The 11886-nt window shown below is 38.1% G+C and overlaps 1 protein-coding gene across 1 annotated transcript; it reads right to left on the bottom strand.

Moving 5' to 3' along the window:
* Positions 1 to 53: 53 nt before the first annotated feature.
* LOC144980108 (uncharacterized) lies at positions 54 to 11214 on the bottom strand. The gene is made up of 2 exons (XM_078927649.1): positions 11164 to 11214; positions 54 to 8866 (listed from the first exon to the last, which is right to left on the bottom strand). The coding sequence occupies exon 2, from the start codon at positions 8020 to 8022 to the stop codon at positions 2644 to 2646; it is 5379 nt and encodes a 1792-aa protein (XP_078783775.1). The 5' UTR covers positions 8023 to 8866; positions 11164 to 11214; the 3' UTR covers positions 54 to 2643.
* Between the last annotated feature and the right edge of the window lie 672 nt (positions 11215 to 11886).

Here is an 11886-nt window from a genome sequence, read left to right as displayed (position 1 = left end):
TGTGTGGTTCATCTGAAACACGTTGTCTGGGTTGGGTTGGGTTGGGGTTTTTTTTTTCTGGTTCAACTATTGCGCGTGTTAACACATCAAACGGAAGCAAGTGTGTTGTTCACGTGACTACGGTAAATGAATTAAGGTTAAAGTTCAAATAGAAAACAAAACAAACGAAAATTGAAACCGGATATTGTGCTAATTAAATCATTTGCGTTGGAAAAGTATAAAGAATGATCACTGATGCTATATTGCCAGCACAAAATAGTCGATTTAGGTTGTGTCCATACCATGGACTAAAGCCTCCTTGAATTAGATACTAGAAAACGCTCATATGAATTGATTTTTCAGTCACTTGCTTTGCTCAGTCTTAAGAATAGAAAATCCTTGACTTGACCAGTAAATGATTAAATTTAGAAAGTCTGTATGAGAACGGCCACAGGCATCCGACACTGAATTTTATGACGAATTTTGGCATGCCGATATTACTGCTGTAAAGAGATAATTTGTAATATATACATAATTTCCATCATTTATTTATGTTTATCTGGTGTGTGCTGTGCTGTGTCGTGTTGTGTTTGTTTAATCTTTTTCTGGAAAACAAGCGGCGCCACCGTTGGTGTTGATTAGTACATCAAGTACCTTGATCTTTCTTTGGGAAATCCATGGCTGCTCATAAAGATCTTCTCGATGTTAGGAAAATAGCCCCCACCAACTCTTTATGCTGCCACTGAAAGCCGTCAACTATTTGCAATGTTTGTTTGTTTAATCGTTTTCTGGAAAACAAGCGGCGCCACCGTTGGTGTTGATCAGTACATCAAGTCACCTTGATCTTTCTTTGGGAAAGCCATGGCTGCTCATAAAGATCTTCTCGATGTTAGGAGAATAACCCCACCAACTCTTTATGCTGCCATTGAAAGCCGTCAACTATTTGCAATGATTCTTTGTTTCGATGACAAACTGCATTTAGACAAACTGATCACGTCTATAGATAGTATGCGCTTGGCTAAGAAGCTCATAACATTGCCATCCGGAAGTAAAACTGGCCAACACACAAACTGTGTGTAACCTTGAAGGTTTATAGTCTGGTTAATACAGTTTAGTGAGAAGTACTCATAAACGCGGATGGCAAAAACAATAACAAAGACATGAGTGACGTCATCTTCGAACTATCTATATCAAAGAGAGGGAGGGAATGGGAATACTCCTCTCAAGTGCATGATGAATGATGCCCCCGTGTCTAGCCGAAATAAGCCCGTGCAACTCTTGTACGGAGATTCCCTGACTCAGGACAGAGCTGCATATACAAGAGGGAAGTCGGTTTGGACGAATTCAATCCCTCGAGGGGGCGGGAACATCGACACCTCGAAACTAGGGGATATGTTGCCTGGCTTTTCCACCGGCAAGAGACGACATTGGGTGGCAGCCAATCGGCTTCGGTCAAGAACTTGCTTAACAGCACGCTCACTACATCAGTGGGGACTTGCCACCTGTCCAATTTGTACTCGTTGTGGTAACGAGCCTGAAACCTGAAAATCTGTGATGAAGTTTGGGTTGATCGCCATAACATAGTATTGTGAGCACCATTAGAAGCTGCTGTCTGGTTCCCAATAAACGCCGAATGTCAATCCCTTGGATTTTCCTCTATGTAGATTAGTGATGAAACAAATTTGTGAAGATAGATTCACATGAAACAAAGACGTTTAAAAAAATAAATTAATAAATAGGATGATTCAAATAGTCACATAGGACTCAATATGATGCATTGGAACCATTGACCTACTGTGATATTGTCAGGTCCTGGCGCTTTTCCTGCTTTTATCTTTTTCATTGCATGTTTTACTTCTTCTTCCATGATTGATGCCCCTTCAAAATTTGACTTTAACATTTTTCTTTCAGGTCTTTCATCATCATAAAGTTATGTATTCTGACCATCTATTTAGAATTTCACCTTTTCCCATTTCTTCTTGGGAAATGAATAAAGAGAATTTTATCAAATTTATTTCTTTTTTTTTTTAATTTTTAAAAACTATCATATTGCCTTTTTCTGGTTCTATCATCAGTTTTCTTTGATATTATAGAGCAATGAGACCTGTTTTTATTTTGATCTCCAACCCCTCAAAACGTGGTAGTCTGTGAAAAGTTGCGTGTTGGTTTCGAGAAAAAACATATAAAAAATAGAGGAAAATCGATTACATTAAGATTTAGCGCTATTTGTTTTCATAAGCCATGTCATGAAGTCATAGCGGCTATCTGCATTCCGTGATAAAATAGCTTGAAATTTGAATGTCATTATTTTCTTTTGTCAGTCAAAACTATAAAACTTCTAAAAACTTTACAGTTAAAATACAATTTCCCCATTTGTTGTTGTTGTTTTTCTGTCTTGTTTTTCAATTTTGCAAATCCGCACGTGGCACCTTTTCTCGGGCCATCAAACATTTTAGACGCTTCACCATCACAACTCACAATCCCTAAAAGTTTGGCTTTCATCAAAATGCATAGTCTTAACTAATAATCTTCGGCTTTCATTTTACTTCTTCGGGACATCATATATACTTATAAGATTTTATATAAACTCTAGTCTAGCAATTCAAAAGCACCTGCAATCTTTTTAGAATATCCTTGTTTATCGTGATTTACGGTGTTTTCGTATCAATCTCTTACTGCGTAAGTGGACTTGTTTGGTCTCTTACGGCTAAGGCTACGAAGCCATACATTATCTGCCATGTGCCGATTCGTATCTTTATGTCTAGAGGGAGACCGTTTCACACGACGTTCGGTGCTGCGTTTAGAATAAACTATTCGAGACGGGCTGATGTCTGCCTTGTCAGCTCTGGTAATACTGATTTCTTCAGATACCGCGTTCGGCATATTTCCGACTAGAATTGGTTTGTTCTTAGTAATCACTGGGGTTTTTAATGAAGACGTGATGTTTCTTTTTGAATCGTTGTTGTGGCCAAAATAATATGGTATTGAGTTGCTTTCGTGACAGGAGCTCAAAGTATGACGCTGAGTAAAATAATTTTTAGGCTTTTCATTGTCGATGGCTGACTTGAACTTTGTCCCGGAGTTTACTTGATTTTTAGGTAAAATTCTTCTCTTAACTGCTGTTGCATAAAGTCCTTTGGGGGAATGCGGTGACCTTTCTTTTTTATACGTTGAATTGGCTTTTGACATAGTTTTGTAAATGCCTCGGCTGAAATTATGTTTTCTTTTTTCAGCAACATTAGATTTTTTTGGAGAAATATGTGAGGTATTAAAATTCGGCGAACGATTCATTTCTACGTTGTGACTTGCTTCATCTATAGAATCATGTTTTGCTCTGTCTGATGTTTTCCTGATCCTTTCGGTAGACTCCGCTAATTTTCTAACGTCAGACGCCAATAGCAATTTAAATCTGGAGACGTCAACAGCGTAGTTTTGTTCTTTGCCAGCGATTGTAGATGGAGGAAATTTTAGTCCTCTAACGGCAACTCTTGGCACCTTTCTTACTTTTACTTGTGCTTTACGGTCGGATGCCGTTTTAACTTGACATGTCAGAGCGTCGTGTGTTCTACGCGAACGTTTCATTCTCTCGATTTCGTGAGCCATTGAATGTATAAATATGCGGTCCTCTTTATTCTGCAATGGCGATTCTTCATTTTCTCTCAAGACACTTTTTTCACCTCTAGAATGAAATGGTGATATTTCAGAATTTTTAAATGGCGAATCGTTTTGTTTAGCTTCTTTTGCATACCTGTTCAGAATCTTATGCATCTTACTTTCACTCATGACCTCTGTTTCTTTATCGTCTTCTTTAATGGATATTCCGTCCATGGTGCAACATGGGTGTTTTCCTGTTGATGTGGTTCTTTTTAGTTGATCGAGCAGTCTCTGCTTTAGCACACTCTTACACTTCTCCCGTACATCGTCGTGTTCTTTTTTATAGTCATCGATACCCTGAATTGGTGGAGTTATGTCACATGTTTTTAGACGTCCATCTTGGCGGGTTGTTTCAGTGTCATCTGGACGACTTTCCTCAACATCACTTCCTTTTTGTTCGTTTTCCGACACTTCATTTTTTTCAATTTCATTTGAATGTAAATATTTTGGTTTTTGATCGGGATTTCTGTCGAGCAATGTTTGTTCTTCTAGTGACTTTTGTGTACAAGTTCTTTGCTCTGGTTGTGGAACTTTGCTCTTGGATGAATTATAACTATCAGAATCAACCGTCCTCATCGCGTTCTCTTCTTTCAGGCCAAATCCTTCAATATTGTGATTTAGTATTTGGTTCCTACTGTCATGAGGTGTTATCGTTTTTTCTTTGTGGTGTGATCCGAGTATCTGTTTCCCTCTTTCTGTCTTAGAGTGCTCTGAGGTTTTAGTTTCATTAGACTTAAAACGCTCTTTATAAGGATACAAGTTACCTCTCTTAATAGCTACATCTCTGTCTGATTTTATTTTTAAATTTCCACCAGGCTTCCTGGACATATAAAGGCTACCTGGGCGGTTTATCTTTGTTCTATAACAAGGCATTTCGCTACTCATTCGTAGGTTGTCCATTTTTTTCTTATCAGACCTGGCCTGTTCTGATTCCGTTGTGTTTTTCGACAAAGAATCCGTTGCGTTCTGGGCGAGGGAGTCGCTACGCTGTGTTATATCGAGATTTAGCTTTGACGTATTCGATGTTTTCACACTAAAAGATGGATAATTATTTGGTTTTCGATTTAGTTTTCTCTCACTCTCAGCTTTCGGTATTTCCTTATCAGTCGTATCTTTGTTTTCTGATCTTCTTATCCTCAAATTTCTTGAATTATCTTGTTTCATCTTCCAATTGCCACGAATTGCATTGGCCATAGACATCTCACCCCTATCACACCAATCACTTCCTATCACTGACCCAGGTCTCATGTTCTTATGAATTGGTTGATCATTAGGTGATAACTTATGTAGTTCAATCTCCTGATCTATTTCAGAAAGATAAAGTGTTGGTTTATAGTTAGCTCTTGCGTCATGGTTCACATCCTTGGCTGAAATACGTTCTTTTGACAAAGACATTTTTGTTTCGCCATGACGTTTAAAAGCTTCTTCTCTGTTCTTAGTCGCGCTTCTCTGCAACTGAACGAAATTCAACTCTTTGCGATTATCAACATCATATCTTGATTTTGGTTCATCACTGGGGCTATCACCTTTTGAAATTTTAGTATTTTCCACCTTTCTTGAATAATAATTGTCGTTACATATTTCAGACTCGGGATACACTTTGCACTTTGACGACCTTTCGGTTATTTCGAATTTTGGTCGTATTGTGATGTCGTCCCAATAGTGGCAACAGCCGTTATTTATTTTTCTTTGATGTTGTAAATCTCGTTTTTCTTTGGTGACTGCTTTTTCAACCAAGAAGATTCCACTTTCGTCACGTTTAGAATATTGTTTCATGTTAGAACTATCTTTGGCAAATGAGCCTAAATGATATGAACCAAGTTTTACACCTTTTTCGTCTCCATTGGACACGATGTCTCGATTGGGTGTTTGTATATCATCATTAACACGTGCCGACGAAAAAGACATCTTAGCCCCATCAACAATATCATTTTGATGGCTTCTATGTTGATCTTTTTTCGCTATGCCGTGGCCCAGTAATTGTCCAAAGTCATTAAAATATTCCATCCCATTTTTGTTTGACTCTAAATGGATAGGATCGTAAGCTTTTGAATAATCCTTCACTTTCCTCTCATTCTTTCCGTACTGGTTGTAATCACCTCGCCCATCATTTCCGGACCTGATCAGTCTCTGTATTTCAGAGTCACAGCAAACGGTTCTATAGTCGGAATATTTACCTGAGTAATTCTCAATTTTACCCTTTTTCTTCTCTGTAGATTGTTCCTTACAATCCTTTGACTGGTAAATGCGTGTTGCTTTTTCGTCCTTTACAGTAGCACATTCTATGTTGAAATACTCACGTTGTTTTTCAACATTGTAATATTCTTGCATTACAATTTTTTCATCGCACATGTCAACGTAAAATCCACCGGAGACGTCTCCAACATTTCTAACGCTATCCTTTTTACCGTATATCAAGTAATCTTCTTTTGTATCAACATCTACGATCTGACCATGATGTAGAGACCTACTTTTCCAGGTATTATCTGTAGAAGGTCGATGTTCTCTCTGGGGCTGACGTTTCTCTCCCTTTTTGGATACTGACATTGGTGGAGAAGAAAAATACGGATCCACTTCTCGGATATAGTCAGACTGCGTATGTTTTTCTTGACTTCCCAACACGTGGATCTTCCCAAGTTTTTGTTCATTTTCCGATTTTGGTGTTTCAAAATCTTCATCATACCCAACGTCGAAATACAAATGGCCAGTGCCAGTTTTAGCCGTTGCAAATGGATGATGTATTCCAGTTTCCAGTTTACCTTTGTGGACTATTTCCCTTGTATCGTTGTCCTCCGTTTTGTCCTCTTCTCCGAAGTAAACTGAGGCATAATTGGTTTCTTTACTTTTATCCGAGGGAGCCAGAGCAACGGATTCTTTGTTGGGAATCGAATTTTCGCAATGTGGCTTTTTATTTGATTTACCACAAATATTACAGCTTGCAGCCGTGGCTCTCTGTCCATATTTATTATAACCATTTGCATAATATCCTAAGGAGTCATCTTCACTTTCAAACAAGTCAAATTTCCCTCCACCATAAGCCTTATATTTGGTATCGAGTTCAGCCATGACACGTTTGCCTACTAAGATGCCAGCCTCCTCTAATTTCAACCTCTCTTCCTCATCCATGTCATCAAAATCATCGTCCATTTCATTTCGGTAATCCTCATCTGTTATTATTATCTCATCCTCCTCATCATCATCCTCCTCTGCATCTTCCTCCTCATCCTCATCGTCAAATGCATGCTTCATACGATCTCTCCGATTTGATTGAACGGATGTGCTTGGGCAAGATTTTTTTATTTCATCAGCGGCATCGTTATTATCATCATCATCTCCATCATCATCACAATCATCATCATCATCATCTTCATCTTCATCCTCGTCTTCCTCGTCGTCAGCTTTGCGACTTCTACACGGTGAGATAACGATGCGACACTTCTTATTACCTTGATGATCATTTTTATTTCTCGCATTGCTGTCGCATTTATCCCCTGCCTTTGTGTTTCTTTCCAAACAATCATCATATTTTTCGCCATCATATTCATCTTCCTCGCAATCATCATCATCATCATCTTCGTCTTCCTCCTCTTCACACACCTCCTCGTCGTATTCATCGCATTCTTCATCATCATCATATTCGTCTTCCTCATCAATATCATCGCACTCACATTCATCATCATCATCATAATTAACTTCATCATCATCATAATCAAAATCACAAGCATCCTCCTCTTCGTAATCATCGTCATCTTCGTTACATTCATCATCATCCTCATCATTACAATCTTCATCATCTTCCTCTTCACAGGCATCTTCAACACAAGCATCACCCTTACCTTCTTCGCATTCAACATCGCCAGCCATCCTTCTTTCATCGAATTCCCGCTCACAAGCTTCTTCTAATGTCTCACCGCCATTAAAATAATCACTCTCAGGAGCCTCCTCATCACAAAAACAAGACTTCTGTTTCTCGTTCACGCATCCACTAATAACTACACCGCAATCACCATAGGAAGACGTATCTCCTCCATAGTAGACCGGAGGCTCACAACACACAAAATTAGGTGACGTTTCCAAATTGTTACCCTTCTTGGCTTTCTCCTCCTGTTCCTTCTCCGCCTCCTCCACTTCCTCTCCCAGTTTCTTTAGGAGAATGCCCGCAATATGTCCGTATCCGCAACGGTCACTATCAGCTTTAGCCATCGTGGAATTGTTCTGATGATACCTTCCGCCAACAGAGTGCGTGGTTAAATCAGGGATGGAACAAGTTCTTTCTAACTTCAAGGAGACATCATTAACATCCCTGCTCTCCGATGCCAGCCGTTTAGAAAATCGTTCATCCTCGTCCCAGGTTAGGTTGGTATCGGCCGCTGACTGAACCGAACCCATCCTATCATCTCTTAGTGGCTTGATTGATTGATCGATTGATCGATTTATACGATTGATTTATATCAAAGTTACACAGATTAGTTGATCGACTTGATTGCTAATTAGAGAACTTGCTAGATCGGGTTGATAAAAAAATAATGCAGAATTGAATAAGATGATTTAGGTTGACTGTTCATTCATTGAAATCTATTTTGCGACCGTTTGATTGGTTGTCTCGAACGATCGATAAGTCTGACTGGTAGAGGGATTTTAGTTGGTTGATTATAATGTTGTTGTTTTTGTTTTGTTTCGTTTGTTGTTGATTATTTGTAAATTGCAATTAAAAAAACCCCAACAATATTCTGAAAATATTGGAGGATACTTAAATAGTCGGACCAATCAAGCGTTTGAGTGGTTGATTGAATGTACTTCAGATTGCATGATAACTGCAATTAGATTCTCTCATTCTTTCATTTTGCTTAAATCGCTTTAACACCTACTATTAATGAAATGAGTCTCCTCATAGAATAAATGTCTATCAGAGGATTATAGACAACCGCTTCAGAGAGATATGTTCACAATTTTGTTTTGTTTTGCTCATAGTGGTCTGGTCTTCTTTTTTCATATCTTTTCTATTTCATTTCTCCTTTTTAAAAATAGTAGTTTAAGCAGAGGTTGTTTTTCCTGTTGTGGTTGTCGTTGTTGTTGTTGTTGTTGTTGTGGCTGTTGTAGCGATAAAAGTAATAGTACAGGTGGCAGGGAATGATACTGAACTTATTGGAGTTGTATCAATTCACAAATATCTTGAACACAAGCGCGTCTATGAATATTTGGTAACTTGATGTTGATTTGGTTACAGCAAGAGCTGGTTTGGAAGAAAAGAAGAGTGAAAAAAGGTAAAATAATGCTTATATTAGTATGTGGCAGGTGCAAGGTTCGAGTCCTGTTCTGATGGACGCATGGTTGAGTCCTTGGAAAAGGCTATTTGCTCACATTCTCCCAGAGTACTTGTCCGCTAACAGACTATGTCGGAGGAAAAACAAAACAAAAAAGAAGTAAAATCGCCTTACAGGCAGCATTTCTCGTCCTACATGTTAAGCGTTGATATTGGCTAGCGCTGTAAACCGCTTTGAGCACAATTAATGGATACTGCGCTATAAGAATGCTCAGGTTTTATTTCATGTTTTTTTTGACACTGCAAAGCGCAATGATGCAGCATACGCAATGTGCGTCCCAATTTGTTGTTCTAAAAGGGTAACTCAAACTTCCATAATATAAGACTACCAACTAAATACGGTATATGTGGTCTACTGGTATGAAACTCGCTTTCGGATCGGAAGGTCATGGGTTCGAGCCTCGCGCTCGGCGCATAGTTGAGAACTTGGAAAAGGCTCTTTACTCACATTCTCTCACCGTACTCAGGTGTTAAATGAGTACCTGGCCGTTAACAGTGTTGTCTTTGTCCGAATAATTGTAATATCGCCTAACAGGCATCATGTCCCGTCCTACATGTTAAATGTTGCTGTTGACCAGGGACCCCTTGTAAAGCGCTTTGAGCACATTTAGTGGATATTGCGCTATATAAAGCTCAATTTAAATCTGGTATTATATCAAATAAGTGCCAAAAAGTAAATAATGAGTTATAAGCAGTCATAACTATAATATTCTTCAATCTTCGCAGAGAAGCATAATAATATAGTTGTAATCCAATTTTCTATGCCACCAGCACCCCAAAGGAACAGTAACACACCATTTGCTTGAGTAGTGCCAAGCTCTTGAAACCTTGGAGGCATATTCCTCTCACCAAATTCAAGAATCAGTAATACAATGTATAGCGACCTGGAACAGCTACAAAAAGACACCTAGCTTCTACGTCATGGCACAATAACGAAAGGCTAGTGGTCGCTGGTTCGGATACGTAAATTAAGCATTACCCCCCCCCCCCCCGAAAAACAAACAAAAGAAAAAAAAACAACAAAAAAAAAACAAAAACAAAAAAACAAAAACAAAAACAACAAACAACTTGAGCTTGTATACAGAGCAGTATCCACTTAACGTACTCAAAGCGCTTTACAAAGGGTCCCTGACCAACAGCAACACGTAATATGTAGAACGAGACATGACGCCTGTTAGGCGACGTTACATTTTTTTTCAGGCAGAGACAACGCTGTTAACGGGACTGATATCTTGGTGTTAAGGCTTGTTTTAAAAATGATTTGTGTGACTTTGTGAGTTTTATTTACTCGTAGAATTCATCGAGCCCTAAAAAAAGTGTTTACATGTGTGCTGTCCTCTTAAAAGTAGTCACTGTGTTGGTTACAACTAAGAGACACAATCCGTGATAACCGCATTCACCTAATAAGTTAACGATGGCTACAATCCATGTGTGTCATCTTCTTTCAGCATGATACTTCACCCAAATGAAACGTCACTGTCCAATGCTCGAAATCATGATATTGAAATAAAAAAAAAAAGAAAAATGAATTCATGGCAAAAGATAGATTTGACAGTGATCACTTAGTTGATCAGTTGAGGAAGACAGATGGTGACATTGCATTGTTGGCTATAATATAGATAGAATGAAGTTGACGTCACTCTGGTCGTTGTTATTGTTTTTGTTTTTGTTTTTTTTGCCATCTGCGTTTATGAGTAATACTCACTAAACGGTATTATCCAGACTATAAACGTTCATGATTACACATAGTTTGTGTGTTGGTCCGTTATACTTCCGGATGGCAATGTTGTGAACTTCTTAGCCAAGCGCACACTATCTATACATGGGCCAAGCGTTGCTATTTTGAGCAAGGTACATGAAGGACCAATCTGTCCATCTCAACTCACGTCTGCGTCAGATTATTTTTAATGTGATATTTACAAGACTTTTATTTGGATATAAAACAAAATCATTCAAGATCCTACTTTTCATTGACCTGATTTTTTTATGGCTTGACCCGGGGTTAAGTTGAACTCATGCAAAATAAAATTAAAAACCCAACAAAAACCTCTCTATATTTACAAGTCTAAAAACCCAACTTGTTACGGCCACACTTATTGTAATGGAAACACTTTCAAACCAACGCAGTGTATTCAATATTATTTTTAAAATGTTGAATTAGCTTATGCACTATGCACAATTATAACTGTAATTATATAAAAGCTTACCAATGTTAAAAACTTCCTTATTGTTTTTGTGTTGTTTGCTAGACCGGAAATGACGTTTAAAATAGTAAGCACATTTAACAACTTCGAGCATTGGTGTGAATTTGAAATAATAAGATAAGATAAGAGAAGATATACTTTATTCATCCAAAAAAAAAAAAAAAAAAAAATAATAAAATGGAAATTCGTTTACAGACGTGGCATGCATGAAAATGTATAAACACAAAGTTGAGAATCTATGGCGACAATAGATAATATATGCAAATGCACAAAAATGTAAAAATATACAACCAAGAACCAATACCTCTGAAAATGTTATTGCTTGAAGCTCGAAGGTAAAAAATAAAGATTAGTATTGAATTGTAATCTTCAATTTATTAGACAAAGACAGATAATGTGGACGTTTCGGGTTTCCCCTTTATCAACAAAACACGATGAATGAAACACTTAGGGCGAATGAGAGGAAGGGGGAAAATATTATATCTCATGCCCAAAACGAATCGGACAGTTGACTGCTTCCCACTCAACAAAACTCCAGCCAGAGTCAGGACAAAACCAGAGGTAATCTGTTTGTTTTTAAGAGTTTTACGGCGCTTGCGACACATTTAATTATTTCAGTGCCAGTGACAAGGAAGAAAATGGGATAGTCTAAAAAGTTATAGATTTACAATTGAAAGCACACGAGAAAAAGTAATACAGAGGAAGAGTTCAAATAGGGAACAGATG

This window comes from Berghia stephanieae, chromosome 9 (assembly GCF_034508935.2).
Source record: "Berghia stephanieae isolate SIO BIC M18660-M18661 chromosome 9, UCSD_Bste_1.3, whole genome shotgun sequence".
Lineage (NCBI taxonomy): Eukaryota > Metazoa > Mollusca > Gastropoda > Nudibranchia > Aeolidiidae > Berghia > Berghia stephanieae.
The sequence above is the reverse complement of the archived record's forward strand: the minus strand, read 5'-3'. Positions and strand labels throughout refer to the sequence as shown.